Source organism: Ornithorhynchus anatinus, chromosome 20, assembly GCF_004115215.2.
Source record: "Ornithorhynchus anatinus isolate Pmale09 chromosome 20, mOrnAna1.pri.v4, whole genome shotgun sequence".
NCBI lineage: Eukaryota > Metazoa > Chordata > Mammalia > Monotremata > Ornithorhynchidae > Ornithorhynchus > Ornithorhynchus anatinus.
The window spans coordinates 21,967,926-21,988,765 of NC_041747.1; the positions used below are offsets into that span (position 1 = coordinate 21,967,926).

The 20,840-nt window shown below is 42.2% G+C and overlaps 1 protein-coding gene across 2 annotated transcripts in view; it reads right to left on the reverse strand.

Moving 5' to 3' along the window:
* The window catches only part of ARHGAP42 (Rho GTPase activating protein 42), a 160,276-nt gene extending 140,034 nt beyond the window's left edge, over nt 1-20,242 (reverse strand). For both annotated transcript variants that reach the window (XM_029048349.2, XM_029048348.2), the window contains exon 1: nt 20,064-20,242. In XM_029048349.2, the coding sequence (XP_028904182.1) occupies nt 20,064-20,217 (154 nt within the window). In that variant the 5' untranslated portion in view covers nt 20,218-20,242. The remainder of the gene's footprint in view (nt 1-20,063) is intronic.
* Between the last annotated feature and the right edge of the window lie 598 nt (nt 20,243-20,840).

Sequence of the window (20,840 nt, forward strand, 5' to 3'; positions counted from 1 at the left end):
TTTGTAAGTTTATGAATAGGGATTTAAAGGATAGTGCAGAATGAGTTGAAATGGTAGTTCCATATCACATTTCACTACCAACTTCTCTTTCATCACTACCTTATCCTGAGGTCACTGGAAAATTACAAGCACTTCGTAAGAACGGTCATGTTAGGTCTAACTTATGAAACAAAGGTTTCTTAAGATGTTATTTAGTGTACCCTTATTATTTGGTACATCTTACATAAGATACTCAGATTGCCTTGCTTGAGGTTTACTGAATTAAAGAGCTGTACCAAATATCAAGTGCTGACCTTGCTGCATTATTTTCTCTTACGACTTCCATAAAAATGATAGAGTTGAAAGGCAAGACTGTCCATTTGCTGATCCAGTCTCCATCAGCAGACACACTGCAGTGACTCTCTGAACTGTGATAGATGACAGCAGTAGCCCTCTTTAGCCAAATTCACCACTGGTTATCTTTACAATATGTTCGTGTGGTTCGAAGGCATCACCACAGAATCTGTTGAGCCTCTGGTGTATGAGGAACACCGGACTAGTTCTTGAGAACATAAAAGTAAAAGCCTCTGCCCTGCCCCTGAGGATTTTATAATCTACTTGGAGAGATAAATGGACATGGATTGCCAATTATATAATAGGAAAGATATTGTTATTAATAATAATGGTATTTGTTAAGTGCATACTATGTACCAAGCTGTTATAAGCGCTGGGGTAGATACAAGGTAATCAGGTTATCCCACGTGGGACTCTCAGTCTTAATCCCCATTTTACAGATGAGGTAACTGAGGCACCGAGAAGTTAAGGGGCTTGCCCAAGGTCACACAGCAGACAAGCGGCAGAGCCAGGATTAGAACCCATGACCTCTGACTCCTAAGTCTATGCTCTTTGCACTAAGCCACCCTGCTTCTAATGTTTAACAGAATAGATACAAATGATCTTAAAAGGCAATTAACTAGATAACAAATAAACCAGTATATATAAGAGAGCTAAGGAAGCTAATTTTTGGCGGGGGACTCTTACCATGGGGAGGGATTATTATCGGTATTTATCATTATTCTACTTAAGTGCTTACTATGTGTGGAGCACAATTTTAAGCACTGGGGTAGATACAAGTTATCCAGAGCAGAAAAAATCCCTGACCCGCATAACACTCACAGTCTAAATAGGAAGGAGAACAGGTATAGAATCCCCATTTTAAAGGGGAGAAAACTGAGCCAGAGGCATTAAGTGACTTGCCCAGGGTCACAGAGCAGGCGAGTAAGAGAGCTGGATCAGATCCCTATGACTCCCAGGCCCATGTTTTTTCCACTAGGCCATATTGTGGCTTGCAGGTTATTCTGGGGACAAATTTCCAAACCAGGGGAATTGTATAAGCAATGAGTCAGCGAGAGAAGACTCCGGGGGCAAGATTGTTAGATTAGGCCAGCTTTGGAGAAACTATAGAAAGCAGAAGAAGAGAGGGGATAAATGAGGGAGATGCTGGAGAGTCTCAAAACTCCAAAGGATAGAGTTTTTGGTTTATGTGAGGAATCGTTAGAGCCTTGGGGGAGGGGGCAAGGAAGGGAGAACAATGGGCTCCGAATGGAGTTTAAAAAGATGAAACGTGCAGTTGTATGATGGATAGATTGTGGAAGGGAGAGACTTGAGGTGGAGCCAACGGTATGGAGGTTATTACAGTACCCAAGAGTGAGTTTAGCCATGCCTCACCATTCTCCCATAAATCACCAAATGGATGCTATGGTCCATTTAAATATGCTTGTGAATAGCTGTAAACAGCAGCAGCATGAGAAACAGCATGGCTTAGTGGATAGAGCCCGGGCCTGGGAGTCGGGTGGTCATAGGTTCTAATTCTGACTCTGCCACCAGTCTGCTGTGTGACCTCAGGCAAATAACTTTTGTGTTTTTAACACCTGTAAAATGGGGACTAAAACTGTGAGCCCCACGTCGGACAGGGACTGTGTCCAGTGCAAATCTTCTATCTACCCCAGTGCTTAGAACAGTACCTGGCACATAGTAAGTGCTTAACAAATACCATAATTATTATAAACAGCACTACAAACATCGGTTAACATGGAAAAAAAACCCCAGAATTGCCTTTAAATACTCTCCACTATCAAATTGCTACTTCACCACAATCTTTGCTATATTTTTATTATGAGCTCTATTTTTCTTCAAAGGTTTATGACTGAATAGTAGATTGAGCAAAAATGTAAATAGAAATTTGCAAGGGACTATAGGAGTTTGCTTAACCGCTGCAGTTTTGTTTTAGGTTTCCAAATTAGGCACTGATTCAGTGGGTGTTACCTTGTAAACATGAGACAAAATACCACTGTCCTAAAATTAATTCCTGACTACAGAATATTTAGGAATAACTGTTTACCTTAACATGCACAGTTTTGTCTGTTTTAAAGCCAACCACATCTCATGAAATATTGTCATAAATTTGCTCATAAGAACATGTGATAATAATACAGCACAGGGAAAGAATGTGTGGTCTTATATCCTAAACTGGAATTTTAAGTTTCTGCTCATAGTTATGTGTGTAAGATCTAAATGATAAAAACAGCCTCTCTCATTCTACTTCCTAGTATTTGAGGTGAAAATCCAGAAAGCAACTATTTATCCCCAAATCAAACACAGGTCTGGGGGGCAGAGGCTCTGAGTTCTAATTCTGCTCTGCCATTTTTCTGCTGGGTGACTTTGGGCAAGTCACTTAAATTTTCTGTGCCTCAGTTACCTCATCTCTAAAAATGAGGATTAAGACAGTGAGCAATCTATGGGACAGGGACGGTGTCCCATCTGATTATCTTGTAAGCACCCCGGTATAGTAAGCGCTTAACAAATGCCATAAAAAAGTAACAAATTTGCTACCTCCAAATGAAATCCATTCATTCAGTGGTATTTACTGAGCACTTACTTTGAGCCAAGCAATAAACACTAGGGGAAAAATATAATAAATATTCTATGCCTGTCCATCAGAGTGTGTGAGCTAGGGTGAGGGGAGGTGTCCCATGATATTGTATCCTTTATAAACACAGAGCCAAAATGAAATGAAAGAAATGAAAACCTTTAGGTACTAAGTAAATCCTGGCAGTCTTCTTGACTGCTGAGATAACTGGACTTTTTTTTTTAAACACACCTAAGAAGTTCCCTATTGGGATATAAGATTCTCTATGAAAATAATTTCAGTGCACTTGGTCAGCATAGCTTGCAAACTTCTGTCCCTCTGGCAGCAAGGTCATCTCTAGGGTGGGGCAAATGGAAGCAACTTTCCCTGGTTCCTCAACCCAAGGGGACCCCCTCCCCCTCTATCGCCCCTAGATTGGGAACAGATAGCCCATATGCAACATCCAAAATCAATGCTTCCCAGATTCAGACCAGGGGAGTGAGGAAATTCAAAAGGATCATGGAATGGTACATGGCCAAAAATTCCTCACTGGCAAGTAGCTATTAATCTTTCATTCCCCCATCTTATACACCCTCCCTTCTGCATTACCTCCATGTGTTTTGATCTGTACCCCTTAAGCACTTTGATACTCTTCGCCCAATCTGCCATCTCCCCTCTTTGTAATTTATTTTAGTGTCGAGCTTCCCCACTAAACTCAACGCTGCTTCAGGGCAGGACTGTGACTATCAACTCTTTTGTAATGTACTCTCTAAAGGGATCAATACAGTGCTCTGCACACAGAAAACATTCACTCAATGCCTTTAATCAATTGATTAATCAGTTGCTTCAGTCCCTCCTGTCCTAGACAGACTCCATGGCTTAGTGGAAAGAGCACAGACTTGGGAGTCAGCAGGACCTCGGTTCTAACCCTGGCTCCACCACTTATCTGCAGTGTGAACATGGACTTGTCACTTCACTTCTCTATGCCTCAGTTACCACATCTATAGAATGGGGATTAAGACTGTGAGCCCATGTGGGGCGGGGACTGTGCCCAACGTGATAAGCTTGAATCCACCCCAGTGCTCAGTAACAGTGCCTGGCACACAGTAAGCGTTTAAGGAATACCCAAAAAGAAAAAAAAAGAGTATGTATTCAATAAATGCTACTGATTGGTTGAGTGCTTTGGCAAAGCCCATTTTTTTTCTTTAACTGTTAAATGCTTCCTATGTGTAAAACACTGTACTAAGCACTGGGGTAGGAACATATGAATTAATCTTCCAGATGTTAGGAACCCCTACACTTTAGGGAGTCCCAGTTCTCCAATGATTTGTTAACTGCCTATGGGGTTTGCACCAATAAATCTCATTTCTCTAGCTACAGATCACTTATACACGCTCCATTTTGAATCATTATGCATTTCTTAAGTTTTATTGCCATACTGGTGACCAGAGCTTATAGAGTCAAGTTATAGGTCATCTCAACTAATGAAATCAAATTATATTGGGAATTGCAAGTGATTTTTTTACTTTAAGGATTAGGTTTTACTTCCTTGATTTCCTAATGTTTTCTTCCACAATCCAAGCCTTTCAGGAGTGCCTCAGGCAAACTATTGCATGTGCTAATAATTCTCCAGATAATGAATGTAAGTGAAAATGACGCAAAGTAGCTTTGCTATTAGGTTAATTCTTGGCATTTCCTCTGCAAGAATTTGGCAGGCATCTTGAAAAATAAGTCAAGCATAAGAGGGAGATTTCACTTATCTGAGGATAAGATTAAATAGGCAATTAAGATGATCACACCTATTCCTTAATCTTTCTTATAAAGCTCATATAATGGAATTTATATGCAATGTACACAATAAAGTCATCTATAGGGATATTATTTTGGAATGATTGCTCTATGAATCAATAGATATCTCCAACTCAATGACCATATCTTTCCAAAGATCAGCCTCTTGAATTACAAGCATAATGTAACACACATGCAGTTTTTCATCCCATTTCAGGAAACTCTGACCTATTATTCCACAGTTTTCTTTCTCCACATAAATCATTAGAGTGGATAGCACTAGAACGTTTTTCAACTCAAGTTTTTACATTTTTCTTTGCCACATATTTTGTTGTGGAAAAAAAACAACACACGACATGGTCACAGATTCCAATCTCTAGCAAAGCCTCTGCCAAACAGAGCACAAGGTGGTGCCAATTCTCACTTATCTTCAGCAAAAAAATCAATCCGTGATACTTACTGAACACTTAACTGTGTAAAGAATACTGCATTAAGTGTTTGGGTGAGTACAATCCAGCAGAGTTGGTAGACAATTCCTTCCCACCAGGAGCTTAGCGTCAACAGAGGAAGTCAGACATAAAACAGTATTTACAGATATATACATAAGTGCTGTGGTGCGAATATCAAGTGCTTCAAGGGTACTAATCCAAGTGTTAACACAACTTTCCAAGCATGGAAGAAGCTGAAGTGAGCCATATTTGTATGTTCATAAAACTGACTTCTGAAGTAGATTGTAAACACTCTATGGTGTTATCTTATGGAAAAATAAACTGTAAAACTCATTTCCAGAAAACTGAGTAAATAACAACCTAAAATGGCCAGATCATAGTATGAGTGTCCCTGGGCATCATCTGAAAAAAGAATCTCCATTCATTCAGTCATATTTATTGAGAACTTACTGTGTGCAGAGCACTGTACTAAGCGCTTGGGAAATACAATTCAGCAACAAATAGAAACAATCCCTGGCCACAACAGGCTCACAGTCTATGGGGGCGGGTAGAGATCAAAGCAAGGAAACAAGTATCAGTAACATCATAATAAACAGAATTATAGATACATTTAACTCTATATACATACATCCTCTATGTAAATACTAATAATAATAATGGTATTTGTTAGGTAATTACTACATGCCACCTGTTCTCCCTCCCACTTAAAATATGAGCCTCATGTGGGACTGATTATCTTCTATCCCAGCACTTAGAACAATGTGTGGAACACAGTAAGTGCTTAACAAATACCAGTTAGTTAAACACAAGGTCAGACACAGGCTAATCCCATTGGATACAGTCTTAATTCCCATTTTCAGATTAGGTAACCGAGGCCCTGTGAAGTAATGTGACTTGCCCAAGGTCAAGCAGCGGAAACAGAATTAGAACCCAAGTCCTTCTGACTCCCACGCATGTGCTCTGTCAACTAGGCCATGATGGGAAGGGGAGGGGAGTTAATGCATGCACACATACATTAGTTTCCCATAAAAATGTCAGGAAGCTGCTGAAAATTAAAGAAAACTCAATTTCACATTCATGAATATCAGTGTTGGGCTGATAAAATGAACCAAGGTTGGCCTCATTTTAGAACCTAGAAAGGTACACATGACTGATCCTCAGTGACCAGGAAACAAATAAGAAGAATGCTGAAATGCAAAGTTAGAAAATTCTACTTCCTTCTCTCATTTTTCCCTCCCCTCCACCCTCACTCTACACCATCCTGCAGAAGCAGTGTGGCTTAATGGAAAGAGCACAGGCTTCTAATCCTGGCTCTGCCACTGTGTGACTCTGGGCAAGTCACTTCACTTCTCTATGCCTCAGTTCCCTCATCTCTAAAATGGGGATTAAGACTGTGAACCCCACGTGGGACAACCTGATTACCTTGTATCAGTCTCAGAGCAAAGACCAAGGTTCATTCCAACCAGACAGGCGCAACGCAAACACCTCAATCCAACAGTAGCTGCTGTGAACCGACAGACAAAAAAGGCTCTCTTTGAAATACCTTTCCTGTCCAAAGAGATTAACAGAATTAGAGAGTTAAAGTTTTCTGCCCATCATTTTTTGGCATCATTTAGAAGGAAGAACAGCTTCCTTTACCTTTAGTATCACAGCATTCTGGGAATTCCCAAGAGAAGGACAATAAAGACACTTCACCTTCCAACTATATAACCTGTAACTCTTATTGTATTATGAGTCATCAATAGCAATCGGAACCTCATGTGAAAAAAGTATCTAGCCTGGCGAGGTAACTGAGGCACAGAAAAGTAAAGTGATTTGCCCAAGGTCACAAAGCAGACAAGTGGCAGAGCCAGGATTAGAAACCATAATCTACTGACTCCTAGGCCAGGGCTCTATCCACTATGCCATGCGACTGGACCTTGGTCCACCGATGAAGCCTTGGGAATTGATACCGTGCGTGGTATCAGTGCCAGTGGTTTCACAACCTTTTAACCCTGCCAGCCAAGTCCCACCTTTGTGTTGTATGTTCCCAAATGCTTAGTCCAGTGCTCTGAATGCAGCAAGTGCTCAATGAATACCTTTGGACTCTAAGCCCCACTGCACCACTTGTCTGTTGTGTGATCTTGGGCAAATCACTTTGTGTCTTTGTACCTCAGTTTCCTCATCTATAAAATGGGGATGTAGTACTTTTTCTCCCCCCTACTTAGACTATGAGTCCCATGTGGGACAGGGACTGGGTGTGACCTAATTCACTTGAATCTACTCCAGCGCTCAGTACAATGCTTGGCACTTAGTACGCATTTAAATGCCGTAAATATTTTGAGCGTTACTATTAAAGTACGTGAAGCAGAGTGCCGATGCTGAGGGTAGCAACAAAAGCCGGAGGTTGGTTGCCAGGGTCCTTGCTGTCCATATTACGGAGCTATTTTATTTATATAATTTATTTATATTAAGTTCTGCCTCCCCCTCTAGGCTGTAGGCTCCTGTGAGCAGGAAATCTGTCTGTTATATTGTTCTCTCTCAAGCACTCAGTACAGTGCTCTGCACACAGTAAGCGCTCAATAAATACAATTGACTATTTTCCAGCTTCCTGAAGGGCTTGTTCACTACACGACACCCTAGTTTTTCAGTCAGAAATCTTTCCCCCACAACAGCACAGCCCCAACTAGCCTTCCCCTGTCCCTTGCTATTTCATTACCCGCTCCCCACTATAATGAGGGGGGTCACCAATGGGGGGATGGGAAAAGAACAATTTAGAAAGAAGCAGCACATACGAGGTTATAGGATATTTACAGCCCTACCCCTGACTTGCTGGCTAATCAAAATGCTTCAAATCAAGCTAGGAAACTGAAAGGAAAGCTCCTCAGAAAACAAATAATATTTAGCCCATATAAAGTTCTTTTCATCCAAAGCTTTCAAAACACATTAAAGACTTGAATTTGATCCCCCTGCAACCCTGTGACTTCGGGAAGTGTTACAGGGCCTGCTTTACAGACCTAAGAACGGACAACCTGCAGTTAGGAGGTTCCCTCCAGGACCCACGAGTTCAGCAACAGAGCCAGAAAAAGAATTCCACTTGCAGACCCAGGCTGAATAAACATTTAAAATTGATCAGGGCAGAACAAATACCTAAACGAGTCCAGCCCAAGGGTCTGGGAGTCATGGTTCTAATCCCAGCTCCACTGCCTCTGCTGTGGGACCCTGGGCAAGTCATTTCACTGGGCCTCAGTAACCCCATCTGTAAAATGGGGATTGAGACTGATTGCCCACTTGGGATAGGAACTGTGTCCAACTCAATTTGCTTGTATTCACCCTAGCACTTAGTACAGTGTCTGACACATAGTAAACACTTAAATACCACTATTATTAATAAATATGATTGACAAGAGGCTTATCAGGGACCTTCTTTATTTGGTGGAGGTATTGGTTTACATTAAGGCACTATTAAACTCTAATTTTCCTCCACCACTATTCAGATAGACCTCAACTATTGTGTCTTTAAAAACACAAATTCACCAAAACCTGGCTACTGGAAAACCTCCCGATTCCCATGAGGCCTGGTAATTGGCCTTGCCAAGATACAATTTGACAGTCCCCAGCCACTATCAGGCAGGAAATGGAATAATTTTAGTTCAACTTCCACACCATACCGACAGGTGAGTTTTGCATTTCACCTTCAATATCTCATGCTCTAGGGGCCATTCTTGAGTCCCCTCAAAGAAAAAACACCCAGTTCAAATTCAAAACTGAAGGTCCTGCATAGCTGAAGAGCTGATTAATTTTAGTCTCTCACCTACCACATCACACCTGCAGAAGTCCAAGTTTAATATTGGAAAGGCACCCAATCCTTGAATGGATTCGAGCAGACCAACCTGGACCTGTTTAAATTAGCTCTCATTCTCCTGTGGCCCTGAACTCTGATGGGGGAAGACTGGCTCCAATCGAGGAGCTGTGTTGCCTAGTGGATAGAGCACGGGCCTAGGAGTCAAAAGGACCTGGGTTTATTCTTGGAATCGCCACTTGTCTGCTGTGTGACCTTGGACAAGTCACTTCACTTCTCTGTACCTCAGTTACCTCATCTGTAAAATGGGGATTAAGATGGGAGCTCCTTGTGAGACTGTGTCTAACCTGATTATCTTGCATCTACCTAAGCAATTAGTCTAGTGCCTGGCACATAGTAAGCACTTAAATACCATAAAAAAACCAAACAAAAACAAAGAAACCCCCAATCAATCCATGGTAAGAAGGGGAGAGTATAAATCCAACTGCAAGGGTGATGCACAAGGGAATGGGAGAAAAGGAGTTGAGGGTCTAGTCAGGGAAGGTCTCAAACACCATTTGAATACCACTATTATTAGAATCAAGTTAAAATGGGAGGCTTTTTTCCAGTATGAGGATGAGAGGTACGTTCCTCCCTAGTTTAAAAATTCTGTAGCACATCCACGAGGCTGAACGAGGCAACATTTGCTGTGTCCCCTGGGTGCCAGGTGTTCATTCCTGGATCCAGCGCCCAGAATGGAAAATTGAACCAGTTTTCACAGGTTTTCAGTTGCTGCTCCTCAAGAGAAGAGCTGTGCCTCAATCCTGGTGAGAACTGCCACGCAAGAAGCTTCAGAAGCTGAGCTGTCAGCCAAAGGGAACAGGTTTGGGGATGGGAAAGTTTGCTTAGCCAGGAGTTGGGGGGTGTTTCCAAGCAGAAACCATAGAGTCTGGCTGGAAATTCACTATCCTTGCAAGGGAGGGCTGTGTTCTACATACAATAAGCGCTCAATAAACACTACGGATTGACTGCTCTTTTACAGGTACTAGCTCTCTCAGGGAAGTATCCACTCTGACTCCTGACAATGACTCGCCCCACCTTCAAAGCCTTACTGAAGGCACATCTCCTCCAAGAGGCCTTCCTGACTAAACCCTCATTTCCTCTTCTCCCACTCCCTTCTGTTTCACTCTGGTTTGTTTCCTTTATTCATCACCACTCAAGCTCAGCCCCACAGCACTTATGTACATATCCACAATTTATGTTATCACCTGTCTCCTCCTCTAGACTGTAAGCTCATTGTGGACAGGGAATGTGTTACATTTTTGTGTTGTACTCTCCCAAACACTTAGTTCAGTGTCCTGCACTGTCCATTTCCAAACCCTTACTGCAATGATCTATACCTAGTAGGTGCTCAATTAAATACTTTTATTAATGTTCTTCCCTCCCCTCCCCTCCTTCACTTTTCCAGGAGGAAAGGGAAAGCTCCATGTTCAAATGCCCAAAGGAAACTAAATAGGTCCAAAACCTTGAGAGCTTGAGAACATACACATTTTGGAGATATCTGTGTGTCTGGTCACAGAACTTATAGATCTTATGCATCTGAGCACTGATTACACAAAGCTTGGGAAAGGTACTCAAAGTTATTCAAATTGTAAGCTATCTTTTGAAGAATAATCAAGTGGTCAGGTCAAAGTAAATGATGAAAAAGCTGCAGGATGGAACACTTAGAAGTCTCTGCTGGAACCAACCTGGCAGCCTTCACAGAGAAGGATTTCGAGACACTATTGCATCATCCAACCCAATGCTACTGTGCGTGATTTAAATAACAGAGCACATGTGATATCAATACCAGATTACAAAAACATACCTGCTCCGTGATGGCTTCACAGGACTTAAAATGGTCAAAACTCTGCTGTGTATTTCTTTCAGTTGTGAAATTGCAAAAAATTAAATTCACTCAACCCGTAGTAAGTTTGGAGAATGTGATTTATTAAAGCTAACATATAGGTTGCCTCCTCCTTGGCTTGATGGAGCTTATTGATCCTTCCAGTTTTCCCACTATCATTTTCATTTCTAAAATAAGGTAAACCACATATGACAGCTAGAATATCTCCACCAGCACCACTCATGACAGCAAGGTACAAAACCAGATCACTGAAATCCTCCTGCTAGCATCCAATTCTGTTAGCCTGAAAACAGCTCCTGACACACGGGGATAATGGTAGGCAATAGGTTAACAAACAGCTACTGGTTGCAGAGCTGAACCTGGACAACCAAAAACAAGGAGGCCGGATAAATCACACACAATATAGAAAGGAGGGGTTCAAGTAGAGCCTTCAAGAGAGGAGACAAAAGTGAAAGCAGTGCCAAACACTATACAATTAAATCATTATTAAACTGATTTATATTAATGTCTGTCTCCCCCTCTAAATTGTAAGCTCATTGTGGGCAGGAAATGTGTCTCCAAACTCTATTATACTGCACTCCTCCAAGAGCTTAGTACAGGGCTCTGCACATAGTATGAGCTCAATAAATATGATTGATTATATTCATCTGGGCTGAATATTATATTCTCAACGAGAAAGTGAGATGGATGGAATTATTCCATTCTAAACATGAGGAAATTAAGGGCCAGAGAGGAAAAGTAACTTGCCTTAAGTCAAACAGCAATCCACAGCAGTCTCCAGATTGTCAGCCTCATGCTCTTTTATTGCCATTGTTCTTGTCTGTCCATCTCCCCCGATTAGACTGTAAGCCCGTCAAACGACAGGGACTGTCTCTATCTGTTGCCGACTTGTTCATTCCAAGCGCTTAGTACAGTGCTCTGCACATAGTAAGCGCTCAATAAATACTATTGAATGAATGAATGAATGCTCTATCTATAATGCACAGGCATTGGTCTTGATAAGCCTTAATGAAATGATAAGCTTCACCTCTCTTAATACCATACTCCATTTCTAATACTTGAAATATATATATTTTTTTTTGCAAGAGTCCACAAAGTATGCATTCAAAAAACTAATTCACTACAACCATCGTTCCTATTTTCACCTAGTCTCCTTTCACCTTGGTGTTTTTTTTCAATGCCGCCAATTTAACTTATCACCTGTTGAGCAAACCAGGACTAAGGGGCATACAGTAAATGATCAACAGGGATAGGTTTCAACCATGAATTTGGCTTGCATCCTAAAAAAGTAGTCAGTACTGAAGAAAGATCGGCTGATCAATTTAACTGTTATCTGCCATCTTTGCCCCCCCCCCCCCCCACTGTCACTTTAGCACTTACCTGTTACCTAAGCACTTGAGAACTCACAAGTTCGCACCCCTTCCTCTTTCCAGTACATTATATGTATTCTCCATTCCTTCCCCTTTTGTAGTTTTTTTTCAGTGTCTATCTTTCCCCATTTAACTGTAATCCCCTTGAGGGCAGAAATTGTGTCTTCTACCGAACTTTCCTTCATGCTTGATGCAGTGCTTTGCACACATGAAAGAATTAAAATCATTGTATTTATTAAGCCACCTCTCAGGGTTGCACCTGGAGAGTTTCCAGTCCTCTACCAATCTCGACTATGGGAGGGAGTCTCGACTATGGGAGGGAGAGTCAAGCAGAGGCCTACCCATTCCATCCCTAGCTTGGCCGTGGTTAGCGAGTAGAAGACAATCTGCTACAAGTCAAGGTAGCAGCAACATGGGAGAGAGTCGAGGGTGGAGACTCAGGTTTACTGTGTGGAAGGAGGCAGTGGTCAACTACGTCTGTGTTTTTACCAAGAAAACTCTCTGGATACACTACCAGAATGACTGCAGATGGAGGTGCGGTGTTCTGGGAGAGATATGTCCATGGCGTTGCTATGGGTTGGACACATCTCGACAGCATAAGACAACAACAACATCTTATTAGGCACTTATATACGCCACAGCATCGAGCTAAGCACCGGGATGGGTAAAATCAGATTGGACATAAAACCTCTCTCATTATCTAAAGGGGAGGGAGATCAGGAAAAGAATTCCCATTTTACAGATGAGGAAACTGAGGCCCAGAGAGCCCAGGGTCACATAGCCAGCAGGTGGTAGAACTGGAATTAGAACTCGGGTCCTCTGACTCACAGAACCATGCTTTCCACTAGGCTCTGATGCTTTCTACAGCTACGTCAGGAAGCATCAAATATGTACATTACAGACTTCAATCAAAGTAAGGTGGAAGAATGCAGCTCAGCCTGGCAAATGCTTGGAAAGGATGAAAGCCTGTCTGGATCACATGATTGTCTGATGATCATACTTCTACTTGGTGAACCACGGCATTCTGTAAGGGCTTCTTTGCTCCAAATGTGAACACACTGTGGTATGAAAAATATTTTTTGTTATAGACACAGAAACAAACATAAAGAAAAGGATCTGAAATCTAAAACCCAAGGAACATCTTCTCATAAAGTCACTAAAATATTCTTGTGTGTGTATTTTTCTTCAACTTGTATTGCTTTCCCTTCACAGGAAGAGTGATGTCATAATGGCCAATGATTGAGGTTTTTTTCCCAGCTCTCGGCTGTTTCAAATAGTAACCAGACCATAAACTATTACAGATGAAAAAAAGCTACCATATTCACCCTCAGCTATTTGATTTTATAAATTTTTAAAGAATCAGAGATCCTTCTGTCCAAGTATGGTAAATGGGGTCTTCTTTGTCCCCTTTGCACCCGAGTCCTAAAAGGTATCTATGAATGTCTCATTTTTGCTGAAAGAAAATGATTTTTCCACTTAAAAATCTAAGGGAGACAAAACCATTTTGTAGAGAGTAATTACAAAGGGAGTTAGGATTTGTTGATAAAGGAAACTTTATATTGCTAAAACAATTGTTACTGTCTCAAAAAGAAATGCACACAGAGTCAATCCCTATCGTCAAATTTTCCTTTACGATAAAGACTACTTATGACAGAATTGTTTATGGGTAGAGTATATTTATCTTGTATTCATATCAAGTGAAGCACAAATTGGACTAACATACAGCAGACATAATTAAATTCAACCTTTCAAGATGTCATTCTGGCGACAGAGATGTCATTCTAGCGATAGCTTAGGAAGTACTACTTTCAAAATAAAAAATACACTAGGTGGCACAGGATAAAGAAAACTGGCTTTTTTAAGCAGTCTAATTATTTCACGCCTAAATGATCAAACTACATAATCACCAGGTAAGTTGAAACAGATCATGTGTTTAACTTATTTTTGCCATAACATGCGTTTTCCCTAGAACGCTGCTAGAGAATCAGGAAATAGTCTTCCGACAACACAGATTTATCTGGCTACAGCATGACCCAGTGTTGGGTTGCAATAGCTGTTTTGGAACTGTGAGTACTACACTGTGATTTTCTGTAATGCTACGTTTGCATAAACACAACCCTTCCGCTATTCGGCAACTGGATGTACTTGTGGATTTGTATTCATAGTCATTATTTTTGAGCTTTGCAGAGTCACTATATCACTCTCACAACCTAGTGAATGTAAAATATCACGTTGTTTGTATTTAACCAACTGATAGATACGGCCATAAAATAGAATTTTCAGTGTTGCTTACAATAATAACAATTATGCTATTTATTTTCTCTAGGTAGTAAGCACTGTACTGAGCACTGGGATATACAAAAGATAATCTGATCATTTTACCAGCAGTCACAAACTAAGTGGGGAGAAGATACCTACCTGCCATTTTACACACAAGGAAACAGACACTGAGAAATTAAATGACTTGTCCAGGTGTCAGAGCTTGCCAGTAGCGGAACTGGGATTAGAACCTAGGTCTCCCAAATTCATGCTCTTTCAAATAGGCCATACTGTCCACAGTTCTAGACTGTGAGCTCACTTTCTAGAATGTAGGCTCACTCTGGGCAGGGAATGTGTCTATTATTATTATGTTGTACTTTCCTACACACTGAGTACAGTGTTCTGCACACAGTCAAGTGCTCAATACATACAAGTGAATGATTAATTCAGGATTTAATCAAGTTGGACACAGTCCCTGTCTTATAAGGGCCTCAAGTAGTACAGCATTCTGCACACAGTAAGCGCTCAATTAATAGGATTGAATGTATGAAGTGTCTTGCCCGTGGTCACAAGAAGGGTGAGTGGCAGAGTCAGGATTAGAACCTAAGTCCCCTTACTTCCAGACCTGGGTTCTTTCCACCAGGCCCTATTGATTTGAATTTCAATTCTGGATCATGTTAGTGTTTTCACAGAATTCCACTAAGAAGTCAATACCTAATCCTGGATACCCCAAATGTTTTACAGCATCTTCCTCTCTGAAAATGCTTGATATTTATAGTGATACACATAATATGGAGGTCAAGATTTATTGCTACTGCAAGGTCCATGAATTTCACTAGACCATTGCAAACTTCGGCATTCCATTTCTGCAAGCCACACCTCAACATTGAATGTGAGACCTAGTAATGAGTCATTTGATAAAAGTATAACAAGCAGGAAACTATACAAGTGAAAGAGAGCTGAGTCATTATACACATTGGCTCTGTACCTGACTGAACTATCTGAATGATATCTAAATAGCCCTCTTTCCCTTCTGGGGTATTTTCACACTAATTATCCACTTAACTTTACTTTGCCGGGATAAGCAGCCAACCTGACAAATTGATTTTATGCCCATAAGTTGCCACAGTGTGATAGAAAAGCTGCTGTTAAGGATATTTTTATGAAGCCACTGCCTTCAATTTTCCCATCTATTTCAATAAATTCAGTAAGGCAAAGAGGCAGAGGGATTACAAACTAGAGTGCAGGAGTACTATTTACAACAAATGTTCTTGCATACATTAAGTGTCCAATAAATGCCATGAGTTGATTGAAGTGACCAAAATTGAAGGTTACCCGTTATTTTTGATGAGATTCCATCACCTCCCCACAGTTTTATTCATTTTTATTTTTCTAATTTGATTTTACTCTTTTCTAGCTAATAGACTTAGAGTGAATAAAATGAGGAAAGGTAATCTTCTAAGGTAGAAGAAAAGAAAAACAAATCTCACCCAACTGGCCTTTATCAGGCTATTCAAGTGCTCTACAGCCCTGCATATGTACCAGACAAACAAACCCAAGACATATCATGTTGGTGACTCATCAGTCTAACAATGCCAATTGTCACTTTTCAATTATTAAGAAAAAAAAGCCTGTATTACACTTTGGGCTGGGCCTGGCAAATTGGATTTTTGTTTCCTCAGAAAGGAATATGTTATGGTATGTATTTTGCTCACTAATGGATATTATGATTTGCGTGTGAAAATTACCAAAAAAAAAATCCAGTTGGGGAAAAAGTAAGTGTCAGACCCCAAACTGACAAGTGCTGACATTTCTGTGTCAGCCAGTTTTTCCGAAGGTTAGCTGACCGGGCACTCAGGGGAAAACTGAGAGAGACTGATAAAAATCTCTGTAGTCAAAAAAGTGTCAGGCAGTTCCCAAGAACTTTCAGGAATTTACTTTTTTTTTACTCATTCACAAGCAGCTGCAAACATAACAATTGGGTACATCACTTAAAGAACCAACCTGTTATGGTCAGAAATACAGAAGTGACTCCATTGATGTCTGTTGTCAAATGAACTTAAATTCTGCCACAATAAGGATCACTTTACCATTCTCTTATTAATTTCACTTTATCATTTAAATTACATTGTTTCGGTGAGTGACTATTTACGGTAGTTGAATTGTATCTATTTTTGAGTAATCTGGATTTTTACCATGGCTCCCTATATTATCCCCCAATAACTCCACAGTTTTGTGTGTGAATGTGCACGCGCACACACACACTCATTATAAATGTAGTTATACCATAGCACATGCTCACTCTGCACTTTGGCTAGAATGGGATGGCAAAATTAGGAAAATTTCTTCCAACAACATGCATCTATCAGGACACTGAAAGACTCAGTGTCCAAAGCATCGTGTCCTAGTGGAAAGAGCACGGGCCTGGGAGTCAGAGGTTGTGGGTTCTAATCCAAGCTCTGCCACCTGCCTGCTGTGTGACCTTGGGCAAGTCACTTTATTTCTCCGGGCCTCAGTTTCCTTATCTGTAAAATGGGAGTTAGATATCTGGTCTACCTCTTCTTTAGACTGTGACCCCATGAGAGACAGGGACTGTGTCTGATCAGATTATTTTCTATTTACCCCATTGCTAAGTAGAGGCCTCGTCTCACAGTAAGTGCTTAACCAATACCATTACTATTATTACCACCCTTGCTACTAAGAGAAGCAGGGAGGAGTCTAAAAAAAGAGTGAAACGACCTCAGCAATATACAGGCTTTATGAAAAATGGATGAGACATTATGAAGTATGGAGGACCAAAGGTGAGACAATAAGGCCCTTAGCAACAACTTTGCAGTGAGAATGGTAGTCATTCTTCCCACCTCCCCGCCTACTTTTTCATTAAAGAAAAAATGGTATTTTTAAAAATACTTACTATTTCCCAGGGACTGTATTAACCCCTGGGATAGGTACAAGATAATCAGGTTGGACACGGTCTATGAGTCCAAAATGGGGTTTATATCTAATCGCTGGGGGGGATACAAGGAAATCAGGTTGACCCACGTGGGGCTCACTTAATTTTTCACAGTGAGCATCTGAGGCACAGATAAGTTCAGTGATTTGCCTAAGGTCACACAGCAAACAAGTGGCGGAGTCGGCATTAGAACCCACATCCTCTGACTCCCAGGCCCAGGCTCTTTCCACTAAGACACGCTGGTTAGATACAGACATTTCTGTAACACATGAAATGTTACTAAAGGGTCGCAGGAATTGAGCAATTCCACCATCACCAGCCTTAAGAGAAAATCTGAGCTGATTGGCTTCAGAAACTAGCATTGTATCTTTCTGGTTTGCAATCCAATAGAGATGCTGAGCCAAAGTCCTTGTAAATAGACCACTGTGCAAACAGTAAATAACACCACCCACAAAAACTGACTTTATTACAGAAGTTCAGGGAACATTATCAAAACCAGTAGTCATCAAGTTACAGCATGGAATCTGTACAGCATGGAATTCATACAGAGCCAAAGGTTATTCCTCAAGTTGGGTAAAGGTCAGTAGTTACTGGTCTGATCTAGTCTCCAACATCGATAAAATAAAGCAGGGCCTAGTGGAAAAAAAACAACACCAAAAACTAGGTCTGGGACTCAGGAGTCCTGATCTAGATTTATCACTGGCTTCCTCTGTGATCTTGGGTAATTTGTTTCACCCACAAACCTTCGTGTATTCACCTGTAAAATAAAGACACCACCTGCTATTCATTTAAAACTGTGAGCCTCATGTGACTACAGTGTTCATAATGATTACTCTGCAGGCAAGAATGCTTCTTCATGTGGTTATAATGATATTGCCCACTAGCTACACCTAACTTTAAGTAATAACTGTAGTATTTGTTGTGTTGACTATGTCAAGCACTGTGCTAAGCATTGGGGTAGATGATACAATGAAATCAGACAGTTTCTGTTCCACATAAATGCTCACATTCTAAGTCAGAGAGCAAAGAGGAAACTAATGCAGAGAGGATACACAGTAATAATAATAATAATAATAATAATAATAGTGGACTTGTTAAGCACTTACTACTTGCCAAACACTGTTCTAAACGCTGGGGTAGATACTGATTAATCAGGTCAAGCACAGACGCTGTCCCACATTCAGCTCACATTACCTTCATTTTACGGATGAGGTAGTTGAGGCCCAGAGAAGTGAAGTGACTTGCCCACTGTCACCCTGCAGACATGTGGAGGAGCCGGGATTGGAATCCAGGTCCTTCTGACTCCTAGGCCTACGCTCTATCCACTAAACCCCACTGCTTCCAATGTCTTACTCAGGATCACAAAACAGACAAGAGGCAGAGTTGGGATTAGAAACCATGTTTCCTGACTTTCACTCATTTGTTCTCTCCAGTAGGCCACACGGCTTTTCGCAAGTTTTCACAAAGTTATCAAACGGAAGAATTGCTTGTAGCACAACCCCACAATGCAAGTCAGTGATGAATGGAAGCAGGAGGCCCAAGCAGCCACTGCACATGTGGTAAATTGTAGAGATGCAGGCTTTTAAGTGGAGTTACTAGAAGAAATGCTATTAGGGCACCAGACCACAATTTCAGGCTATGAGACACAGTTGTGAAACGCTGGGAAACAGGAGCTGGAGACCAATTGACATGTAGCAGCCAGAGACGGAGTGCTTTCTTTTGATCAAAGTCATCAGGCAGCTTGTGAGGGGAGAGAGGCAATAGGGCAATAGCAACAGGCCCCGCTGATAGCAGCTGCGTCTACAAATCAAAAAGGACAGCCTCGAAGTGTTCAAGTGTGGAAAGTACTTCTTATTCGCACATCTGGCTTTTTAACCACATCCACACCCTCGGATAAAATCACCACCAGCATCTCCGAATAGGAAGGATGACGATACGCGTTAACCCCTTTTTTCTCTTGCACATACAGCCAGTTGGTGGTGCAGGGATTTAAGGATACTGGATTTTTTTTAGGGGCGCCGGTCCAATCTCCTAGCCACCATTATTTCCTATCCCCATTAACCGAGAAATCAAAAAGCAGTGCTGCCCAGCCCAATTCTAATGCACAGTCCCTCCTCCCTTACCCCTCCTCTGCCAAGGGTTTCAAACTGGAATAACTCACATGAGGCCCGCTATTTGTTCGCAAGCACTATTGGGGCACCTCTCCTTTAATCCGGCAAAGATTTTTAATTGTTCCATTTCTCCCCTCTCCCCAGCTGCCAAGAGGCACACCCCCGACCGACCTGCATAAGGCTCAGACGTGCCAAGGGAAATCACTTTTGCGGTCAAAATTATTTTTTTTCTTATTGCTGTCCTTTCTATCCACCCAACCCACTTTAGGCAACACACTTTCTACAAAACAACCCAGCTGCCCACAACTTTCTCCAACTACAAAAGGAGTTGCGTCCCGTCCTGCCCCCCCCCCCCCCCCGCCATGTGTCTTTTCTTATTTGGGGGGTCTCTGCCCCCTTTATTGAAAGTCTCGAGGGGGGTCCACTCAAGACCCCATAACTCAAGACCAGGCCTTTTTGGTTACCAGCAGGGGAGCTCTTCAGCGCCTTCCCCAGCTCCATTCAAACAAAAGAAGTCCCCCTCCCCCCTCCTAATTTGGGGGGGGGTCTCCCCCAGCCCCCCCACGGGACCCTCACTCACTCCTTAGAGCCCCGATGAGCAGGGAGCCGTCCTTGATGAGCTCTTTGATGAACTTGTTGGTGCGTTCCAGCTCAATCTCGTGGCACTGCAGGCGCTCCCTGAAATCCGGGCTGTCCAAATAGGAATCACTGAACTCCAGAGTTGGGAGTCCCATGGTCCCAGGATCCAGCTGGGACCCCCACCCCCTTTCCCTCCCTCCCCCACCCCTACCCCTTTCTCCTCCTCCTCCCTGCAACCGATCGGACGGTAACCGATCCCTTCTCCCCCTTTTTTCAAAAGGCTCGTCCCCGCAAGGAGCTGGAGCCTTGGAGGAGGTCAGGACCGACCAAGCTGCGCTCAGAGGGTTGCATTTTTTTTTTTGGTCGGGGGGCGGGAGGGGGGCTGGAAGAGGGGGCTGGGGCTGCCACAGGAAAGTTGCAGCTGCTGCTCCAACCCTTCCGGCAGCTCCTCTCTCCTGACAACCTCTTTAAAAAAAAAAAAACCTCCCCCTTCCCCCTCCTCTTTTGGCCAGACTGAGCTTTGGAGACCCTCCCCCAGGCGGGCCCAAGCCTCAAGTGTGTGAATGCATGCATGCATGGGTGTGGGGGGGCGGGGAGGGGGAGACGGTGCAGGGACCCTCCCCCCTGTCTCACCAAACCCGCCCCCCTGGCTCCATTTCCTCTCCCCCCTCTCCCGCCCGCGTCTCCAACACACGCCCATTGCCTTAGCTTTCCCTTCCATTCATTCGTTCAGTCGTATTTATGGAGAGCTGACCCTGCGCGAAGCACTGGACTAAGC